The sequence below is a fragment of the Cricetulus griseus genome, assembly GCF_003668045.3.
Source record: "Cricetulus griseus strain 17A/GY chromosome 1 unlocalized genomic scaffold, alternate assembly CriGri-PICRH-1.0 chr1_1, whole genome shotgun sequence".
NCBI lineage: Eukaryota > Metazoa > Chordata > Mammalia > Rodentia > Cricetidae > Cricetulus > Cricetulus griseus.
Genome location: NW_023276807.1, coordinates 69,394,636 through 69,417,814, shown reverse-complemented (window position 1 = coordinate 69,417,814; position 23,179 = coordinate 69,394,636). Strand labels below are relative to the sequence as shown.

The window sequence follows — 23,179 nt, the reverse complement described above, 5'->3', positions numbered from 1 at the left end:
CCAATTCTGTCAGACTGACTCATAAGCAAGTGCTTGGGCAGGGGTCCACCTGTATCAGGGTCCCCAGTGCTGGGATCACAAGCATGTATCATCACCCCTGACTTATTCTGTGCATGCTAGAGGTACACATCCACCCTCTGACAGGGCCATCTCTCCAGCACACACCTGCCTTTACCACCCAAGATGATTTTGAATCCAACCTTCTGCTCTTGTCCCCTCGATGACAGAAATGTGCCCACTCCTCACATTAGATCCAATCTCAATGGCAGGATATGTATTCCATGGGCTTGCTCAAGCTCTGCTTGCCTTGTGTCTAACAGTACCTGGGCTGGCAGAGCAGAGAAGGAACCAGGGGGTGGGGACTGTCTCTTCCTTTGCAGTTAATCGCTATAAATTACCCCCAGTCCCAGCCTTTTGTTTGAACAAATACAAAATAAAAATGATCTAAGATACGCAAGCAAAGCTTACAGGTTTATTAGCGGTACGTGTAGTAAGTTTTCTTTTAATGTTTCAATGGCAGTCCTAGCAACAAATCCATAAAAGCTTAATTTTTATACAAATAGTTTTATTACAAATTTGAACTCTTAAGAAATACACATTTAAGGAAATTACACAGAAGGCCTTAGTAGTCTTAAAAACGTTTTGGGGGACTTTTAGTGAAACGTCACTTCAAGCATAGTGGTCTGAGTCTGCCCTCCTGCGACCGACCTGTCCACTCCCTGTAGGAGCTGTGACACAGCTCATGAGAAGCTGGAGCGTGGCCCGTGTGTGCTCAGGTGTGAAACGCTGCCAGGAAGCAGGATGAGGGATGCTAACAAAGGCCTTGGCTGTCACCGCTCTTGGAAGTAAGTCATTCAGTCTGTGGTTCATGTTTAAAACCCTGAAAATACTCCATACAGAGTAAAAGCAGTAAGCGCCAAGCACAGGGCTCATTATCATAGACACCATGTTTATGAATGGATTTGGCTTTGGCAATAACACCTTCTTTGGTTTGGGAATAAATGAGGAAAGCTGGTGTTTCACATTTGGTGGCCTGGTGTTGGAAACCCTGTGAAGGAATAGCACAGTCTTCGAGAGAGGAAAACGAAGTATGCTTTATTTAACAATGGTCTCTACACTAGAACTTGACCTGCCTAATTGCTGACATCTATATAAATTACTAATACATATATATATATTTATTTTCTGTCTACCTTTGGACCATCTTTATTCCACAGGAAAGCCATGACTTCCACAAAAGCAGCTGTGTAGTACCACACAGGGCATGAGTTTGTGTTTGGGGCTGAAAAGATGGAATTCCATGTAAAGGGTTGAAGAAACCAGTTTCCTTGACTGCTATTAGCACAGACCATCGAGGGACCTGATTTGGAAACACTAGACAGTGGTATAGACAGACACTCACATCTGGGGTGACAGGTTGAAACGGACTGTGGGCTGTCTGGAGGGCACCACGTACCCCTAGCACCTTTGGGTTTCTTATGGAGTTCTCACCTCACACATCAGTGCACTGGATTGCAAAAGGCAATTCATCTTTTATTTGATCACGAGTGCCATTTGGTATGTGCCACTATGGAAAGCTTATCGCTGTCTGTCCTTCTCCTTCAGCAAACAGAAGCCAACAAAGCGGGGTGTGTTAGTTACGCAAATCCCTATAAGGCACTTTATGGTTTTCATAGTGGACAGTGAGGTACATGGGGTATAATTCTAGGGTTCATTGCTGTTAAAAATAAAACAGGAGGGAGGAGAGGACGAGGAGGGAGTAGCACCATGTTGTGACGGCGGCAGAGGCGGGCGTCGTTATGTTCTTCTCATGCACACTTGGCAACGGCTGACGTGTGTGCGAAGCTCCCCTGCCTTCAAGGTGGACGGCGTGGGCTTCCTGTAACACAACAGAGTCACACCATCAGCATCAGCTCATGGACCACCAGAAATGCGGGTGCATTCCCTAAGCACTTCTCCGGAGCCCCATGATTCCCGAGGGACCAGATGCACACCCATCCATACTGGTGGCAATTATCAACCACTGTCCATCTGAACTCTGAGCAGGCATGCACTGGGACCCAGTACCGTGGTTCCGTAACATGGGAATGTTTTAGATATTATCTTCACGCATGACCCCACACAAGCCCAGCTGAGGTCGCCTCTCATCCACTGGACCATCCTATACTTTGTACTATAATTGGCTTTTCATTGTCTCCAGTAGATTAGAGCCTTCCCAGGGTGTGGAGGAGTATTCTTCTCCACAATATTTAACAAACAGTTAGGGCTCATTAAGTTTTGTTGGATGATAGGATAAGTGACAAACCTGACACTTAAAACATGTTCATAACCCTGGAAGTATTTAAATACACCTGGCCTGGGATGAGGCCAAAGAGAGGAGAGAGACATTTAGCAGCTGAGACTTATCCTGATCCTAGAAATTCTACCTTATTTTTGTCATTGGAAAGGTGAAATCTTAACAATGATTGGTTCTAATCAAATCCTACCAAATGTAGCTCGCCATATGTAAGTTTCTTGTCCTGAACTTGAAGGAGCTTACTCTATCAAATGCCATTGCAAATTCTAACTTAAAAAAAAAAAAGTGGGGAGGGAGAGGGAACTGGGATTGACATGTAAAACAAGCTTGTTTCTAATTTAAATTAAAAAATTTACTAGAAAAAAAGATCTAATTTTGTTTAAGGAGGCATTTTGGTTCATTATAACCAGGGGGGCTGGCTCAAAGCAAAAATCCCATTTTGGGCTACTAACCTTATAATAAAGCCATCCCCCACTCTCCCACACCCAAGGTGGAAGGAGCTGTCTAGTTTCCATCGCTGAGCTAGACTGTATTTGCTAATGTTGCATCTGACAATTTCCCATAAGCCACCGGTTGAGAACATAGTACTTCGGGGTATTTAGAAAAAAATGATCTAAGTAAGGTGAAAGACAAGATAACAGCAGAGTTCCTCATGGCTGTCTCTGAAATAGAGAAGACAGCCAGGCTTGTCTGCAGGAGAGCGGAGCCCCTGCCCCATCAGCCACCTGCATCTGCTCCTGCGGACACACAAAGGGAGATGGAGGGCATGACCCTGACCCCAGGAGATGGACCAAATTAACTTCCACAGAGCCCGCAGCCCTGGGTCCACTGTTTTCAGGTGAGTTTTGGAAATGGGAAGGGATGGGAGGAGAAAGACATCTCTATCATTTCATCAATACTGTGTTGAAAGAGATTTTTATTCTCACTAGTCTAAAAACAGTCTCTTGTTGAGTTCCTTAGAACGTATCTTCCACATATACTGGACCCATCATGTAATGTCACAGACGTGAGTGTCACTGGCCTCCTCACTGGCTACTGAGGATGCAATGTTTCACATGCTGCTTGACGATTTCAACTGCTTTTTATAACATTTTAGCACATTCATCTAAGAAAATGCAAATGGCCTCTTTTTCTTTCTCAGCTCCCCAATGACTAGAACCGAGCCTACCACCTTGGTTCTCCTTTGAAAACCACATGTGTCATCGGCCCATACAGAACAGCCTCTGACATGGTGGGTCACAGAAAATGAAAAAGAAAGGGTAGCAAGGGACTAGAGCCTTCCAGCAGGGTCATTCTGACTTACTTGAACATCTCGCTTCTCTCTATGGTGGCGAGCCAAAAGCTGTAAGCATTCGCGTAGTAGTTGCATGTCCCTCGGCCGTGGCACTCAATGAATGGGGCACTTCTGAACTCTTCCAGACAGGACCCGGGGGATGCAAGGGCTTGACCAGAACCTTCAGCTCCAGCACTGGTATGCTGTGGGACAGACATGAGGCATGAGTCAGAGAGATACTCATTGTCCCTAGGAAGGAGCCACAGGGTCTCCTCAGTGAAGCTCTAAGGGCACCCAGCTTTCTTAGAAAACAATCAGTAAGTCCTTTCCATGTCAAATAATAAGGCTAATGAACAGTTTGGTTCTGTCCTAGGGTTTTAAAGAGAATGACAATGATGTCTGTGTAGGGTCCCTTATTTGAGGCTGGTAAATTCTTACTGGTTTTCTTACTAGGTTCAGGACTTGTGTGCATTTAATCAATATTGTTCAGTGTGGCAGTAAAGTCAAATAAGCTATGATGATCTCTCCACACAGGGAACTCTCCCTGTAGAAATTGGCTTTTTGAAAGAAAGGGTGCCAGGGGTCAACAAACATCTGAAAACAGGCAGGAGATGACAGGAGAGTCTCACTGCCCAAGTGCATCCTGGGAATTAACCTGGGAAGATAGGGGAGTGAGCCTCACTGCCCAGGTGTATCCTGGGAATTAACCTGGGAGGATAGAGGAATGAGCCCTGCTGTCCAGAGTGCATCCTGGGAATTAACCTGGGAGGATAGGGGAGTGAGCCTCACTGCCCAGGTGGATCCTGGGAATTAACCTGGGAGGATAGAGGAGTGATCCCTGCTGCCCAGAGTGCATCCTGGGAATTAACCTGGGAGGATAGGGGAGTGAGTCCTGCTGCCCAGGGTGCATTCTGGGTATTAACCTGGGAGACTGGCCACTGCCTTGGCTGAAACAGTGTGAGTTCCCAGGCAATACCCATGTTTCCATCTATTTCAGGTGCTCTGCTTTCAGTGCTCCCAAGTGTTAATAATATGCAGAAGGAGCTGGTCAGGCTTTGGGTACTGGCCACATGGCTATGGAGCTTCCACACTCCAGGAGCTCCCTGCTTATGGCAGGTAGCAACGTCTCACACTGAGGAGCAGGGACCCCAGGAGCAAGCAACAAGCCAGGCTCCAAGTTGTGCTCCACAAGGGATGGCCTAGGAAACTTGGAGGCACAGAGGAGATAGCAGGCATTAATGGGAGCCCTTCCAAGGAAATGAAGCCTCCCAAACACTCACCATCACGAAGGAGTAGCCGATCCACAATGAGGACCAACCGTTGGGGCACTGTGGGATCTGGATGGTTTGACTGTGTACTGCCATCACCATGGCGGGTGCTTCACACACTGCACACCTGGAAGGGAGGGAGCAGTCATTCAGTGTGGATGGGATGACCCATTCCTCTCTCCTGCTTTCTCCTGGCTCAACTCTAAGTGGCCAGAGATGAGATTCTAGTTCAGGGCCTCCTTGTTGGTTGTACAAGCCCATCTCTGACCTAAAACATTCAATTCAAAAACAGTTGCTTTTTAACCGACCTATTCTATAAGAAGAAAGATGGGAAGGCCAGGTCCGAAAAGTAGGCAGAGGGGAAGCTCTGATCTAGCCCCTCCTCAAGACAAGATTCCTGAGGTGTCAGGCTGGCTCAGGCCCAACCACGACACTGCACCCCGGGGAAGAATGAAAACGGTAAGGGCATCCAGTGTTCTGAAGCTCACCCAGGATGGTGGGGGAGTGTGATGCTTAAAAACACAAACAGCAGCAGCAAAATAATTACATTCCAGTCACAAAGTGAAGAGAGTGTTAGCCACGCTGCTAAATGAGTACAAACTTGTGAATAATTACAGCAAGCTCTGCATACGGATGGATGGACGGGAAGTGGGCGGGCGGCTGGATTAGTCATTCCATTTTCTGTGTGTGATGTGTGTGTGTGGGGGGGTGTTATGTGTGTGTGGCATCTCAGTAATAGGTGTGTGTGTGTGTGTGTGGTGTGTGCGCGCGTGTGTGGTGTGTCTGTGTGTGTGTATGTGGGGGGATATGGGGGTGTGGTTGTGTGTATGTGCATGTGGGGGGATGGGGCAGGGTGGGGGTGGGTGTGTGTGTGCCCATGCATGTATTTTCTACTTTATTCACACAAATGCAGATGAATTAAGAGGCTCCATTAAACACCAGCCACTGAAATTGAAATCGCCTTGCCCATCTGCTGCCATCTGCCTCTCAGGCATGAGAAATAGGACAGCTTGTACAAGTGCCCTCCTTCCCTGGCTGCCTCAATGCTGGGGGGGGAGGGGTCTTCAGATGGCCAAATAGGACATCCCTGCCCTCTAGAAGGGTGGCCAAGGAAGGTAGTGTCAAAGACTCAGAATGCTGTCAATGGCCTCATATCCTGTATTTATGAAGAAACTCGGCCATGGTTAGTGTCACAGCCCAGGCCACCTGTGGTTTCCATCGATCTCTAACCACTGGTCTTTCCACTCAGGTGATTAAACTGTAGCTTTATGGCCACTCCTGTCTGGAGAAAGCCAGAGAAAGTACTCAGAAAATCGTGGCCAATAGGGTAAAGACAGCAGCTGCCACCTTTTTGGCTCAAAACTCAAAAAAACAAAGATTTGTGTGTTTCTAAAATTACATTCTGGGCCTTCCCATGGGAAAGAAGGAACCTGGAAGTCCTGAGACATTGCTGAAAACCATCAAGGTTACTCTCAGCCCCAGGAGAACAGGGACATGTCACTACAACAGGAAATCAGAGAGGCATGTGTGGCTAAAGGAACATGGCTCGGGTGAGACCTGGAGGGCTCCTCAAGCTGCAGGGACATAAGAGCCCTGAAATGTCTAGTTCTGAGCCACTGAAACAAGTGTGCAGAGACACACATTCACAGACACCCGTCCACGGAGGCCCTGTGGGGACACACAACCACAGACACACACTTCACCAGGAGGCCCTATTAGGACACACATTCATAGATACATAGAGCCAACATCTACAACCAAATCAAGAGCATCATGGATGTCATTCCAAATGTAATCCAGAAACATAAAAGATAAATCATTCTCTACCTGTTTTCCAAGGAAAGCTAAAAAGAAAACCACAAAAAAGTTAATTCTCTTTCTCTGGCCTTTAGCATAGTCTGGGCAGGAGTCTGCACACAGATCACACGTGTGTGAGTGTTATATGCTCTATGTACTCTTGAAGTGTAACAAATGACATTTTCCAGCATAAGACCAATAAAATTAATTTTCTGATAGCTCCAAACGATAAAGGCTTCCCCAAAGGACTTCAGTGAGCAACCATAGAGGGCCTGTGGTTCTTCTAGTGCTCTCCAGTAGAACTGATCTGCCAGGCTGTCTTCATGCTCCTATTTTTAGAGGGACTGTGGAGATCCAGGCATGGTGGAGCAGACCCACCATCCCAGCACTTATGAGGATCTCAAATTCAAGGCCAGCCTGGGCTGCATATTGAGACCTGCCTCTAACGGGAATCTGGAAATGCCTGGTGCTCTCTCTCATAACCGCCTAAGGAAAACTCCTGACTTCTCATTCTTTCTGTCGTCAATAAAGTAAGCTCGTAGCCAAGTGAGTTTGTACATTTCCATGTTTCTGTTAGTTCTCAGTACAGCTGAACAGTCAACTTTTAATTTGATGGAAGTAAGTGAAAATAGAACAATTCACACTTCTCTTTCATAAAAACTTCCTGTCTGACTTCCCACCAGGCAAGCTCTCGAGCTGAAAACACCCCAGATGTCAGTGGGGACAAGCTTAATTTAGGAGTCACTCAGCCAGAGACACATGTGTTCTCGATGTGTATAATACTGCCTCAAGGGGGCAAAATCTGATGATAAGGGGAAATGTGAAACGGGTCTTTACTATTGCATAATTAGTTCTGAGGTACTGGGGGTCATGCATAAATTTTTGAGTGACATAAATCTGTATAATTTTTATGCCCAAACACTATATAAGCAGATGAGATATATATTATATATTATATTATATATATTATATTACATATTATATATTGTATATTATATATTACATATTATATATTCAGTACCATAGTTCCTTGGACTTCACTTCACAACCATGGCTACCATAAGAAATACAACAAAAAATGACAAACGTTGATGAGGATGTGGAATGAAGGGAGAGAACCCTTGTGAATGGCTGGTGGGAATGCCAGAATGACAAGGGCACAGCCGCTGTGGAAAAACAGTATGGACGTTTCTTAAAAATAGAATCGACACATGACTCAGAAATTCCAATTCTAGATGCAGTAAAAGGACTGAAGGCAAGAAGTTAGGTGTAAATGCCCACATTCCTAGTAACCTTAGTCATAACAGTCAACCCAGATAACCGTTGACAGTCTAGCTGTGGATGTGCAAATAAAAGAAATGCAATCAGTGTGCACCCATTTGAAGGATCACCATTCATCTTTAAAAAAAGGGCATTTGGGAGTTGGTGAGATGAGTCACTGTGGTTAGAACATGCAAAGGACCCAGGAGAGGCTTCCAGCACCTACACCAGGTGACTCACAACCGCCTGTAACTCCAGCTCCAGGGGAATCTGATGTCTCTGGCTACAAGGACACCTGCACTCATGTGCGCGTGCACACGCGCGCACACACACACACACAGACACACACAAACACACACACACACAATCTTTTTTAAAAAGGTGGTTTGGAGAGATGGCTCAGAGGTTAAGAGCACTGACTGCTCTTCCAGAGGTCCTGAGTTCAATTCCCAGCAACCACATGGTGGCTCACAACCATCCGTTATGAGATCTGGTGCCCTCTGCTGGTGTGCAGATATACATGGAAGCAGAACGTTGTATACATAATAAATAAATAAAATCCCCCCTACAAAAAAAAGATTTGTTAAAAAAAAAAAAAGGAAAAGGTGGCGCACACCTTTAACCCCAGCACTGGGAAGGCAGAAGCAGGTAGATCTATGTGAGTTCAAGGCCAAGCATGGACAGCTGCTTCTTATTTAGTTCTACATGCGTCTCTGTGAACACTGAGCTCACCTGCTAATGAAGGGCCGGATGTTGTCCCCGGAGATGGGCGCCATGGACGTGGGCATGGGCTCTGGCGTGGACAGCCAGTAGGAGTAGTCATTCCTGGAGGCGAAGTTGCACACGTTGTTGATGTTGCAGAAGAGGAAGGGCATGGTGCTGAACTTTCGCAGACAGCTTCCAGCCGTGCCTACACCGGGAGAACACCGAGGGAGGTGAGATGCTGCGGTCTGAGCCCCACATTCCACCGACAGCACCCAAAGGGTGGAAACCGACATTTTACTTTCTCATCCAAAAAGAGAAGGAAGCAAGCAGACAGAGGAGGCTAGTATGACGGTGAACGAGCAGCACATGAGATTGCAACTGATCGGGCGAAAAGGAAACCATGAAGAGCAGTGCAGACTGAGTTAAGGAAACATGCTAGTGGAGGAAAGTCTATTCCGGGAGGAATGTTGGGTAGGTACAGAGTGGGCTGACACTGTGGTTCTAACATTATTCAGTTACATCACTAAGTACACACTAGGGCATCCCTGCAGCAGATGAAGATAATGGACAGATAAATGGTTTCCTGGTGAGCCAAAAGAACGGGGGGGGGGGGGAGTTGCAGTACATAAGACGGAGGCAGCCACCATCAGAATAACATGGCACATTTCTAGAAGGCCAGCCAGTGAGCAGCCTTATTTCAAGACAATCTCAAACTGCTAAGTATGCCACTATAGGAACCTTGACTGTCCTTAATAACTAGAAGTGAGAGCTGAAGCTTTATCAATGTAAACATTTCCAAGGATTCAGCCCTCATATTCCATGGCTTCTCAAAAGACAAACGGAGGTCATCGTCGGGTGAGGGTGAAGGGAGGACAAGCAGCCCTCATCAGGAGCCACTGCCTATCAGGCCACACGGGGAAAGAACAGCATCTTACCCAAGTCCTGCCCGTGGGCCCGCTCGTTGCCTTGCACATAGAGTAGAGAGTACCCATGGTAGAGAATTTTGGTCCCTGGAGGACACAGCGGATCATCTGTTGTCTGACTATGCCTGGTCACAAGGAAACCGTGATCCACAGATGGGGTACCTGGGGGACCCATGGATCCTGGCAGCCCGTCAGGGCCTGGTGGACCAGGAAACCCTCTCGGACCTTTAGAAGACAAATAAATGCCTTAGTTACCATTCTGTCTCCCCCAAAGCCCCCAGAACCCATCTCCAAAGAACTGCAGCTGTCTGCATTGCGGGAAAGCATCTGGAGTGTCTGACCTTTCCCAGCACAAGACAAAAAGTAAGGAAAGATTGAAACTAAATAAACACAGGCCTCCTCCCAGGGGAGGGGGGAGCATTCCTTTCTCCTCCACATTCTACCTTGGCTTTATAAGCCCAGCGTGTGGCAAGAGACATACACTATACTCTAACTCCACTGCTCTATTCACAAGGAATCCTGGGCTCCTCAAAGTGGAGGTCCCTACAGAATCATTCAAACAGCTTTGCCCTCATCTGAAATCCCGAGTATGAAACAGCCTCAAGGAAGTTCTCAGACTGTCCCTGCCTTCCCTGGGACAGCTAAGCCACACATGGGCTCAGATCTGAAGGACTGTGCTGTTTGCTCTGGGACAGCTTGGCGTCAGCACCACATCATTTTGGGGTAGTCATCTAATTCCCGCTTCCCACGAAGGCCTATGAAGTTTGTCCCATACCAGAAGCCTTAAGAAAAATACTGACATTATTATTTTTTCACTTCTACCTTCCACTACCTGTGGCTAGACAGAATTTTCGTAGCTGTAGGACACCGTGCTTTTAGGAAGCCACAGGGGCCACTCTCTTGGCTGCTTTGGGAAGCACACTGTACCTCAACTTCTCTCTGTCACTATGTAGAAACCAAGTCTTAGCTCCCCTGTGAGCCTATCTCCTCTAAGATGTGGCCTTCCTTGGCAGCCTGACAGTACTACTTTAATTTCCTTTTGAGGTTTCTCAGACCTGGATCTATTGTCTCTGCTGTAAAGACCTACCAGGTGGTCCAAAGGGTCCGGTCTCTCCTTTCTGGCCAGGGGCACCATCAAACCCAGGGACACCTGGAGGTCCAGGCAAGCCCACTGAGCCTGTCACACCTGTGGGAGAGGGAGAAGAATTTGTGATCTTGTTTGGTGGGCACCACCACGCTGTCCATCTATCTTCCCTTCTGAAAAGTTACTTTTCATCTTTGGGAAGTAAGCCCAGGGCCTGGACTTCTGGTGAGAAGGTGTGCCTGAGTGGCCTGAGCAGTCTAAGGAACCTGGCAGCCCATCAGGGCCTGGGTGGATCTGTCTGCTTCCTGCAGAGCCCAGGGCGCCCCCTGCTGGAGTCTCCGCTGGCATATTGCATACAGGGGATACTGCTCCAACCATGACCCTCAAACTGTCCCCTGAGCTTACCCAGGCTTCCTGGGGATGTTATCAGGTAGCCAGACCTAGAAAGGGCCCACTAAGGGGGACAGAGAGGGGCTGACCTAACCTCCCTTGCTGCCATGCTCTAGAATAGCAGTTCTCAACCTGTGGGTCGTATCAGATTTTACATTGATTCTTAACAGTAACAAAACAGTTATGAAGTAGCAACGAAACAGTGTTATGGTTGCGGGGGCGCGGGGGGGGGGGTCAACACAACATGAGGAACTGTATTAAAGGGCTGTAGCATCAGGAAGGTTGAGAACCACTGGTCTAGAGACTCAGTGTTCAGGTCACAGAAGGCTGATGTGACAGTTTTCTGTTTTCACGTGTACAGTTAGCTGATAAGAAGTTTGAAGTTTAACTTTTCCTGGGCGCTGCCTTCAACCCCGCTAATTTCTACCTGCCCTTTACCCACCAGCTCCTGAAACAGAAATGACCAATAACAGCAAGCCCCTAGGGGAGGATGTACTGGGAACACAGGGAAGGAGCCACAAGGCCTCCACACATAGACATCCCCCATTGCTCTAAGAGCAGCAGTCTCATAGCCCACGGGAGCCTGCTTCTCCACTCTGACTGCTGCCCTGCCACGCAAGGTACTGGATGTTTCTAACTAAGCCTAGATATGTTGTGTTGTAAGCCTCTGGTTTTCGTGTATTTTGGCTGCTTTTGGTATGTGTGTGTGTGGTGGCAGGGGGAGAGGTGTTCTTTCAAAAACTTTATTACTGTGTTTGGTATACTTTAAAGAAGGTCATATTTAAAAATGTTTGTATAATCAACTACTGTTCAAACTCTTGGTCTTGGACACATAGGTGACAGGAAACCCCACACACATACCCAGGCGCCTATACAGCCCGAGGCCTCACCTTGCTGTCCTTTTGGACCTGGAGGTCCCTGGAGTCCTTTTAGACCAGGGGGACCTTCTGGACCGGGGAGTCCTGGATCTCCTTTGATGACATCATATGGACCTGGGGGACCTGGGGGACCTTGGAGACCTGTGGGAAAGACAGGCAAAGGGTCAGCTTCACTGTCAACAGGGTGATCAAAAGCAGCTTTGGCAGCCACTGTACCATCACCAAACACATTCAGTATGTATTACATCTTTCTTGTTTAACTAAGCCAAAACCCTGAACTCTCAAGCCCAGCCTCTACTCCATTCTGGAGACCAACAGCTGCCGCCCTGCCCTCTCCTGACACCACGGGCATAGCACAAACCATCCACAGTCAGCAGGGTGAGCAGAAGGGGATTTCATTCTGTCCTGACTCTTGAGTGGCTGGTATCAGTCTGGTGTCAAAGCCTTTTGCTGGATCCCCAGCACACAGTGGTTCAGCTGCCCCTCCCCCTGCCCCCCACTCCTCTTCCCCAGACTCTCTGAGTCACACTGAACAATTCCACTATCAAGACAGGTTGATGCTAAAAACTCCAACAGCAATCCACAGGAACTTCTCATCATCATTTTCCACTCATTTGTCATCTGGAAAGCCAGCCCCTCAAACCCTGTGTGTTTGGTAACTTCTGTACCACCCCCCATCATGGATAAAGTCTGGTGTGTTAACAAGTCACCTACCTTTAGGGCCGGGTAAGCCTTGATCTCCCTGGTCTCCTTTCACTCCCTGTAGGCCAGGAAGACCTTTCTGACCTGGGTGAGGAAAGAACATTGTCTTTGCACAGAGCTTTCAGCCATATGCAAGAATATGGATGTGCATACACACACACACACACACACACACACACACACACACACACACACACACACACACACACAAACTAGTGCACATGCAAATGAAGGCACATATAGATGCAAAAATATGCACACTGTTGCACCCCCATTGTGCATGCAGACACGCACATATGCAGACATATATCATTTGTGCATGCACACACAGTGAACACATTCCCATTCGTCTTCAAGGAATAAGACATGCTATCCTTTCAGCTGCAAGAAACTTCTCTCCTGAGAGTCAGAAGTCATCATTTTATAAGCAGCCACTATAAGACTGTGACAATCAGGGCAGGGACATATGACAGAGTCTGTGGTTACAATCTGTCTGATTGATTGACAGATTGTCTGTCAAAGACACCCATAGAGTGAATGCTCTGTTTATTCGCCCTTCAGGTGAGTGTGACTGAAGTAACCATAGTGTGTGGAAGCCACTAGTACCCAGAACGTGTTTACTGACTACACTGATAAACTAATGAGTAGCTCGAAGCCACAACTTCTTGTTGAGACTCAAATGACCGAGGCATATATGATCCGATGGTTCTTAATTAACAAAATCAGAATGCCTTTAGTTGGCTATCTGTGCTACACAGAAAGGCCATTTTTAGCTGGCAGCAGTAGTGCACAGCTAGAATCCCAGCACTCGGGAGCTGAGACATGAAGATTGCTATAAGCTTAGGGTTAGCCCTGTAACAGTTGGCAAGAAATTGTCTCAAAAACAGGGAGGTCTACTGTCTACTGCTATCTTCAACTTGAAGATAGCATTATCTCATGCTGCGGCCATGCTGGCATCTGAATCTTGGAACAAGTATGCTCAGGAGGCCCTGGGATAGCATGCTCTCAATAGCAAGTCTGCTGGGCTTGGACTTTGGCACCTTACCTTGGAATCCTGGAACTCCTGGTGGTCCCATGTCTCCCTTTGAACCTGTGATTCCTGGAGAGCCACCAATGCCCTAGACAGACAAAGGAAGTGTGAGCTGGAGATGGCTCAGGATACCTGTGGTCAGTTTTCTGAGGACCCTGTCAGAGGGAAAGCCCTTCCATGTTCTGCACAGGAGTTTGTGAACTCATAGATGATGCAACATGAGGAAAGGATATTGCAATAGTCCACACATGCAGTAAGTTCCTTCCAGCTTGTAGTCACTGTCTCCAGCCACAGCACGATGCCACGGACACAGCCAGAACACCACAAACACTTGCCATGAAGACAAACCCAGTGCTACCAGGGCCATACCACCCTTCTGGGAACTTTCCCTAATCATCAAAGAGCAGTGACTGCTCTTTGGAATCAGCTTCATGTCTCATTGGAATTATGATTTTAATTATGGAAAAAACATTTAAAAACACCAAGAATGACAGTTTTCCTTTGTAATATAACTATATTTAAGTGTATGTCATATAACAACATATCCTCAAAAATATTAGTCCATTTTCGTGCTATTTCAATGTAGTTGTTCCTTTGTCTAGGCATGCATAGCCATATGCAAAAAATAATGTATTTCTTACATAGATTTGCTCATCCGGATTTGGAAAGTACTGTAATCAGCACGTGTAAAACATATATAAGTGAATATACACATTTATATAACATGTGTATAGGGAGACAGACAGTGACTGCCACCAGGAGTGGGGAATATGACTGATGAATGAAATCAAGACTGCATGATTAACTGGAAAATTGCCTGCACTTGTATCACCGAGAAATTGTAATATATAACAAGGAGATGAAAATAGACTCATGAATACCCCTCCATGTACCGTGGGGATGTGCAGGTGGCATGGAGGACAGGGAGTGGGTAAGAGTGATTACTGCTTCTCCGTGGAGCTAGTTTGTGTAATGATTTCTAGCGCTCACAGTTGGAAGACTTAGGAGTAAAAGCAGCAATGGAGTATTTCCCTAGGGCCATGGGCTTGGTCCCCAAATCTACCCAGAAACAAAACACAGAAGAATTGCAACACTTGTTCTGACTGCACAGCAAGCTCACTCATTTTGTGTTTGCCCTGAATCAGTGTCTGATGTCTCCTCCGCTACTGATGAGCAACCCTGAGTGCTGTTCCACCTAGCAAAGGTCACTTATAACTCTGCCATAGCCAACTCCCTAGAACTCAAATTCTCCTTGGAAGTATATATTAAAGAGAAAGAAGAGGAGAGAGACAGAGACAGAGGCAGAAAGAAGAAACAGAGGCAGACACAGCTACAGAGGGTGGATCTCTGTTTGGCCTCCACAAGTAAGCATAAAAACTACACTCTAGCCATGGTGGTGGCGGAGCCAAGAATCCAACCAGAACCTCAGCCATGGTGGTGGGCAAGCCAAGAATGCAAACAGAAACAGCTACTTTATCTAAGAGTAGTGTTCTACCAGTACTACAGGAAACCAAAGCTAAATTAACACCCACACACACACACACACACACACACACACACACACACACACACACACACAGAGAGACACTACTGGTGGCTCATGAGCTACATGCCCTGCAGACTGGTCCATGGTATCATCTACAACACACCTGCCCCACTGCCAACTCCAGAAGACAAATGCAAGGCTGCACAGAAGCATTCTTTACCAAGCCACTGAATATGTGCACTGAATTTGTAAATAGGTCATAAATAGGGCACTGAAGTATACTTTGCAGCAGTATAGCATTTCTTTTGTAATGGTTTCTATAAAGTAGATTTAAAAAAACAATCAGTTGTAATAGTTTCCTGTGCTGGTGCCAAAGGAAGGGATTGCTTTAGGGGCTGGAGAGTGTCACACCAGTGTACACACACACACACACACACACACACACACACACACACACACACACACACACACACACAGCACTCTTGACTAGAAAAGCTTCCTTTTGAAAGACACTTTTACACTCAACCACTCACCGGCATGCCTTGGAATCCTGGGTCTCCCTTAGGACCTGGAGCCCCAGGAGCTCCTGGCCAACCTGGATTTCCCTTGTCACCTTTCGGCCCGTCGATTCCAGGGAACCCTGGAGGCCCCATAGGTCCCGGATGCCCTAGTGTGAAGGACAAAAGACGCAGAGTTATGATGGGTGGGTACCACTGTGGACTGTGTCACTGAGCCATGGTGCAGTCAGTATTGCTATCAACTGTCTACAACCTTAGCACCATGGCCTTGTAGAGAAATATAGGCCTCTAAGAAACCAAGGAAGAATGCTCATATCAACACCAGACTGCAGATCCAAATGACCTGTGTGTTAGCCATGGTGGCCCAGGTCTGTCATCCCAGCTGTCATTCCAGAGACTGAAGCATCAGGAGACCAAGTTCAAGTGTATCAGGCTACAGAGTGAGTAAGTTCAAGACCAGAGTGGACAACTTAGTGAGACCCTGCCTCAAAACCATGATGACAAAAAGGTCTGGATATTTTTGTAACTCAACAGTAAAGTATTGGGCTAACATACACAAAACCTATGTTTCATCCCAGTGCCACTGAAATAAGTAAATAACAAAGACATGCTGTTAGAAAGTTTGGGGATATACAGTGCCACTGCAGAGTATTCACGAAAATGTCACACATAGTGTTGGCCTCCAAATTACCCGTAGCCAGTGTCCCAGGCCCTGCAACACCACCATGCATAGGTGGACAGCATTTGAACATGGCCCTGATTAAAGCAAGAACCCAATGGCATCTGTGTTGCACTTTTCTTGGTGATTTTCCTTTCCTGCAGCTCCCTAATTAAACGCCTTAACAGAAAGGAAAATACGAAGACCAGTTTTGAGCTGGTAACTTGAGCCCTTACCTGGAAGGCCAGGTTGACCCTGAGGTCCTCGGTCTCCTTTAGGCCCCTCCACAGGATGACCAGGGGTGCCAGGTAAGCCGGGTTGACCTTGAGGGCCCGGAGGACCCATGAATCCTTGCTCGCCTTTGGCTCCAGGAATTCCTGGACTCCCAGCTAAGCCAGGGAAGCCCACTTCACCCTTGGAACCTGCATGGGGTGGGGTGACATGATGGTGACCAGAGGAACACGGACCACAGAGAGATGCTATACCACACTGACGGCCAGGGATGACACACTTCCCACCCTCTGGGAAGCTCCTTCAGTGCAAGCTTCCTCGGGGCTCCATAAGGAAAGGAGTATGCTAGCTTCCTTCCATGGCCTGGCTGAGAAAAAGAGCTCAGCTGTTCTTTATTTTAAAAGAAGTGTCCTATGACAAGGGTATCTTGCATGTGTTCTGGAATCTTCAAGCAACTGCACTACTAAAGCCAAGCACTTGCTCATTCCAAGACATGGACAAAGCTAGCCCAATGAAACACTACTCAGCAGTCAAAAGTGAATGCCTAATTTAAATAACACGAAGACTACAACCCAGATAGGCCTAACACGAAGACTACAACCCAGATAGGCTGTGGGAAGAAGTCAGGCTATAAAAAGTGTAGACTGTCCAGTTGTGTGTACACAAACTTGTAGGAGATACAAGATCATTTGTAGCTCCTAAATGGGCATGGATGTTTGCCCAGGGTAGGGGTGTCTTGAGGGGTTGGGGTGCATATGGAAGATCAAAAGCTGTCGAGCAGCTGTGGGGTGACAGATGTGACACTACCCAGCATGCAATGTTTCCACGGTGCATACATGAATCAAAACTAAAGAATGACAGACTTTAAATATGTGCTGTTTATTGTAAGGTAACATTACCCCAAAAAGGCTATTTTAAAAATAGGAAAGTAAGGGCTGGAGAGATGGCTCAGCAGTTAAGGGCATTTACTGCCCTTGCAAAGAACCCATGTTCAGTTGCCAGCACCCCCAAGGCAGCTCACAACCTTGAATACTCAGGCATGCACATTTAATTTATTAGTAATTAATTAAAACAACAAGAAAATAAGAGTTAACAAGGAATGGGAACCCATGTTTATATGTCACTCAAAACTTAAGCAATAATAATATAAAATGGTATTTGGCATGGACCACATACCATGTCAACCGTGAAATAAACAGTGGAATCATAGGACACCCATTGGCCACTGGACACAACCACTGCCTTTCTAAGAGGAACATGCCGAGTCCTGTGGACAGTAGCCCCTGTTCCCCTACAATGGTGGCACCAACAGACAGTGAGGTGTGAGGCTGGGTGTTACCTTTTTCTCCTTTGCTCCCTGGAAAGCCTGGGAAGCCTCTTCCTGGAAGACCTACAGGACGAAGAAGACAGAGAATGACATGACTTTTACTCAGCTGCAGAGACAGCAGGAGGCAATGTCCCCTCCCTTCCACTGGTGCCACACATCACTTGCAGAGTACATGGGAAGTAGTTCAGAGGAACCTGGAAGCAAGGGACATCCCTGCAGTTGTCATGGCACCTGCAATGGGACTGGAGACTCAGCCTGCACACTCCCTAAGGTGCTGAGCAGTAATGATCTGTCTAACAAGTGCTTCTTTCCTTTAGAGGCAGGACAGAGGGCTCACCTCTCCCCAGGAACACTAGGGCAGAAGGTAAACACAGCAAGGCCTGATAGATGCTACCAAGTCCTGTTGATCGAGGCTAGAATTGGGAGTTCTGAGTTTAGTTTTAAGTCTTTATCATCAACACCATTTTTATGCTTTCTGTGAGGACATGATGTAAACAAGGCAGCCATCATGCAGACCCTACCCTTACAAGGCCTGGGTAGCCTTGGGCAAGGAATGGATCAGCCAAGCACACCTATTTCTGACTTTCCTTAATTGCAGCCTGGCTGTGTGAATCCATTACTTTCTGAGAACACTCCAGTAGCTCCATATGGTCTAAACAAGTCTCAGAACATAGCAAGTCAAGACCCAGGGAGTTCTAAATGACCTGGAGCCATCTTCGTCCAGGCAACAGAAGAAGCACCTCCCACTGGTCCCCCTACCCCCCCACCCCCACCCCCGCGGAAGGGAAGGCCTCTGATTGGTGCAAACATCCTTGACACGCCCCCCTTCTTATAAGCAGGCAAGGCTCCTTTCTCTAGTCTACTGCTCCCTGGTGTTCAACAAGAGGCTTCCTCTTGATCTTCTCTAGTGTGGTCTTGTTCATCTGTAACAGGTCTCACTCACTATGGCAGGCCAGGCTTCCTGCACAGAGTTGATCTTTAGCATCAATAGAATGAACTGGGATGACAACACAAGAGGAGCCTGGCAGCAGAGACCAGAGAGTGGCTGAAGAGCTTCTAACAACAACCAGGGCAGGAAAGACAGAGCAGAAGCAGCAGGGAAAACAACAGTTGGAAAAGGCTTCAGATGAAAAGGGGCAGGCTTTTGTTGCTAGAACTCCAGGAGGCTGCCATGCTTTAAGAAACAAGGGTCCCAGGCACTCTAGGCCTGGCAGCTGTGGCACTAGCTACTGAGGGACTGAGGGTCCCAACACACTCAGGAGCCGAAGCACCCACACACGCTACTGGCTGCTCCCAATCACTGGTGCATAAAGCCAAGGTTAGGAGGGGGACGGCAGCATGGGCGGACTCCTACGCTCACGATCTACTTGGCCAGAATAAAAAACCCCAATCAGTCGTAGGTAGTATGGCTACTGTGGAAACACACAGATGGGCTCTCCTCAGCTGGACACCCCCTCCCCAGCTTTTCATGGCTCTCAACTGAGGAGGGAGAAGTGCAGAGCTGGGCAGTGGGGAGAAGAGCCAGCTGCACACTGGCTATGGGTAGAGGGGAGGCTCAGATGGAGGAGGAAGTAGAAAGGGCGTCTTATAAATCATCTTTATAGAGAAAGAGGAAAAGAACTTGGAGCAAGGGCAGCAGTGATAGCAAGGAACCCCGGCTGTTCCACTCCTATCCGCTTGACCTGGGGGTTACCTGCTTCAAACTGTCACTGTTACAACTAGAAACCGGTAGTTCTGCCAAGTTACAACTCCCCTGTCAGTAACAGGAACAGATGCAGGAAGCAACAGGAAACCCCAAAACCCTGGACCCTGGGAGAATAGGATCCTTTCTCAAAGTGGGGAAAATGCAGGACAGAGTCATTTTCTTTCCTTTTCTTTTCCATTTTGTTTTGTCATAGTGAGCTCAATGGAAACAACAAAGGTGGCAATTCTCTGCTACACAAGTGCTGTCTCCTGGACCCCCCACCCCAAGAGAAGAAATGAGCATCCCCCACCCGATCCCATCCCTTGTGTCCACAGCTGTGGTTCAGGAGTGTCAGGGAACACAGCAGAGGTCGCTCTGTGCTCGCTCAACCAGGTGTGCAGGCTCTGAGTGGGAAGCAGGAACAGGACCCACCTGGTTCACCCTTCTCTCCTGCCGACCCTGGGATTCCATCACTGCCAGGCTCTCCCTTCTGACCAGCTGGGCCTATGGGGCCGGGAGTCCCAGGGAGACCTTGGGGAGAAAAGACACAATCACTCATGGATCCTCTTAGCACTCTATCTCCTATGAAGTGAACCCTTTCAAACATCGGAAAGAGCTGTCCCCTGCATGTGCATTTCTGAAATCAGTTCTGACACCAACAGGATCCTCTCTGCCACCTGGAATAGCATAAACCACACCCAATGCTCACAGAGAGAGAAAGAGGAAAGAAGTATCTGAAATGCCCATGTCACTACAAAAGCAGCTTAGAGATGCTGGTCCTAGTTCTTGTCCTCCCAAAAGCCACCCTCTAGACTCAAGTCTGTGGATCTGAAAGTGGAGGGATAGGACCATCTGACCCCAGACCCCAAACAGCATCCTAGGGCCTGGTTCACAGTGAAGGATGATTCCCACAAGGCTCAGACTATACCTCTTTTTTTGTTTTGGTTTTGGTTTTGGTTTTGGTTTTGGTTTTGGTTTTTCGAGACAGGGTTTCTCTGTGTAGCTTTGGAGCCTATCCTGGCACTCACTCTGGAGACCAGGCTGGCCTCGAACTCACAGAGATCCGCCTGCCTCTGACTCCCGAGTGCTGGGATTAAAGGTGCGTGCCACCGGCTCTTAACCCTTTTCAAGCTGGGGTGCTTGTCATCTGCCCACCCAAGTGCCAGCAAAGGGTCCATACCCACTTCTCCTTTGACACCGGGAATGCCATCCAGTCCTGGGAGGCCTTTGTCTCCCTTCTCTCCAGGCAGGCCTGGGCTTCCTAAAGAGAAAATGAAAGTGCAGACATTGTGTGCTCCTGAACTTTTCTTATTTTTGTGACCCACTGCCCAGAGATCACCAGCCCCACTACCTGGATGGCCGATGATTCCTGGAGACCCCTTTGGGCCTGGGGACCCTGGCATTCCTGGAGTCCCAGCGCTGCCTTTCTCTCCCTTCTCACCAGGGCTGCCTGGGAAACCTGTAAGCCCTTGGTCTCCCTGTGAGGAAAACATAAACATATGAGTTCCAGCTCTAGAAGCACTCAGTAGGTAATGGATTTTGATGCAGTGAATATCACATTGCAGAATAATTCCATTTGCTAAGCTTTCCAGGAAAAAAAAAAAAAAAGCCCATGTCTGAGAAGAGGCAGAGCTGACCCTGTCTCCTTGCTATTTGCCACGTCCCTCAGCCCACCCCTCTTCTTCCTCCCTGGGATATGAGGCCACCCTCACCTCTGAAACAGTTTCTAGAGCTTTCCCTTGGGGAGAAAAGGCAGCTAGTAGAAGCAGAAGGAGGTGACTTTGAGTTAGTTGGAAGGGGTGTTACATGTCACAGTGGATGGATGGGACATTTCCATGGAGATAGGAGATGTTCGCATGAGGAAAAATGATTACCTTGTCACCAGGACGCCCAGGAATTCCAATGCCAGGTAGACCTGACTGTCCTTTCTCTCCTTTTGCTCCTTTCTCTCCCCGTAAGCCAGGGACACCCTGTTGGCCAGGGATGCCAGGCACACCTTTTTGCCCAGGTAAACCTAGTGACACAAATAATCAAGCTTGAACTTGATACTGCTAACATCAGTAACAGTAACTGAAAACGAATCACTCTGCTTAACATTCTGCCAACAACACAGCTGGGGGTCTTCAGGCAAGCTCCATCAGGGCCACCCTGGGAAATGTTCCCTCTGCCTTTTAAAAACCATCTTTGTATAAAGAGAGAGAGATACAAAACATACTCTACCAACAACATAAGAACCTGTATGATACCCATCAGCTCAGGAGTGCAAGACAGTGGGGAGAGTTTCACACACTGTATGTGGATTTATGACATATAGACACAGATATAACCAACAGTCTAGGATGCTAAAGCAAGTAATCAGAGCTCACAGACTTGAGAGGAGACAGGAAGGGAAGTCTTGGCCCTCCATCTTCCTAGTGAGCAGTGCCACTCTGCAGACATCCATCCCATCAGTCCCATGTGCATACTGTGTATGTCACAAAGACTTTGACTCTGCATCCAGCTTACCTGGCATGCCCATTCCTCCAACTGATCCTTTGGGTCCAGGGAGTCCAGGGGCTCCTGGTGTTCCACTAAGACCTGGGTCACCTTTGGGCCCTAGAATAACAGAAAAATCCCAGAGTTAAACATCTATGGAAAGCACAGAAAAGAGGGTTTCTTGACAATGACTTTGCCCATACTGTCCACACCCACCTGGCTGTCCGGGATGCCCTGCTTGACCATCCTTCCCAGGTACTCCTGGCGTTCCAGGATCTCCTCGGGAACCTTTATCACCAGTGGGTCCAATTTGTCCTGTGTGTCACAGAAAAAAACATGAGCTCCCACATCTTCTTAGGAAGCAATGGTTGTAGAAGAGCAGGGTGGTGTGACATGGTATTCAGGCAAAAACAGGTTTCCCAGTGAGACCCATCTGTCACTCACCTTTCTCTCCTTGGTCTCCTTTCTGTCCCTTCATGCTGCCCATGTCCACGTGATCCATAGATCCGGGCATGCCAGGAAGCCCAACATCCCCTTTATCGCCTTTGAAGCCAGGGTCTCCTCTGGGTCCTGAGGAGCCTGGAAGGCCATGGTCCCCTGTAGAGGAAAGAGAGCAAGTGCCCAGTGAGATCCAGGACCAACTCTATCTGGGAGTCACTCTCTAGCCAGAACCTGCAAAGTTGGAAAGGAACTAGAACATGAGTCTGAGTCACAACGGAGAATGCGACTCCAGGTAGAGAGGCATGGCAAAGCCACCTTCTGAAGTCCCCAATATGTCATTTAGATGAACCTCCTTTCCCTCCTTCTGAAGTTTTTCTCATTTCTTTATCCTCTGTCACTCCCAAGTGCCCCCCAGTTATAAAAAATAAGAGAAAACTCCCGCATTCTGGCATCAACTTCCCTTCTTATGTCTTATGTTTACAGTCAGCTTCTTCTTTTTAAAAGAACAGGATTTTTTAGAATAATTTCAGAGAACAAGAAATAAGAAGCTGGGCTTGGCCATGGAGTGGGCTCTGGTAATGTGGCTCTGAGATACTCAAGACTTGCACCCTCATATGACTGAAGAGCCCACAGTTCCTTGAAGAGAGAAACTCAGTCCTTCCCATCTTCTTCACACCAGGTGGGCAAGCATAGCACCGCACGCCCACGGTCTCTGCATGGACTTAATTCCTCTGAGAGAGAGGTGTCTCCCAG

General features: G+C 47.7%; 1 protein-coding gene across 3 annotated transcripts in view; it reads right to left on the bottom strand.

The window, feature by feature from the left end:
- Nucleotides 1-544: 544 nt before the first annotated feature.
- Nucleotides 545-23,179, bottom strand: part of Col4a1 (collagen type IV alpha 1 chain) — a 111,734-nt gene continuing 89,099 nt past the window's right edge. For all 3 annotated transcript variants that reach the window (XM_027387878.2, XM_027387879.2, XM_027387880.2), the window contains 19 exons: nt 22,430-22,582; nt 22,202-22,300; nt 22,016-22,105; nt 21,385-21,524; nt 20,862-20,988; nt 20,691-20,771; nt 19,943-20,041; nt 17,839-17,889; nt 16,505-16,690; nt 15,626-15,759; nt 13,622-13,694; nt 12,589-12,660; nt 11,887-12,015; nt 10,610-10,708; nt 9,535-9,747; nt 8,627-8,804; nt 4,850-4,964; nt 3,600-3,772; nt 545-1,879 (listed from right to left, as the gene is read on the bottom strand). In XM_027387878.2, the coding sequence (XP_027243679.1) occupies nt 1,798-1,879; nt 3,600-3,772; nt 4,850-4,964; nt 8,627-8,804; nt 9,535-9,747; nt 10,610-10,708; nt 11,887-12,015; nt 12,589-12,660; nt 13,622-13,694; nt 15,626-15,759; nt 16,505-16,690; nt 17,839-17,889; nt 19,943-20,041; nt 20,691-20,771; nt 20,862-20,988; nt 21,385-21,524; nt 22,016-22,105; nt 22,202-22,300; nt 22,430-22,582 (2,294 nt within the window). In that variant the 3' untranslated portion in view covers nt 545-1,797. The remainder of the gene's footprint in view (nt 1,880-3,599; nt 3,773-4,849; nt 4,965-8,626; nt 8,805-9,534; nt 9,748-10,609; nt 10,709-11,886; nt 12,016-12,588; nt 12,661-13,621; nt 13,695-15,625; nt 15,760-16,504; nt 16,691-17,838; nt 17,890-19,942; nt 20,042-20,690; nt 20,772-20,861; nt 20,989-21,384; nt 21,525-22,015; nt 22,106-22,201; nt 22,301-22,429; nt 22,583-23,179) is intronic.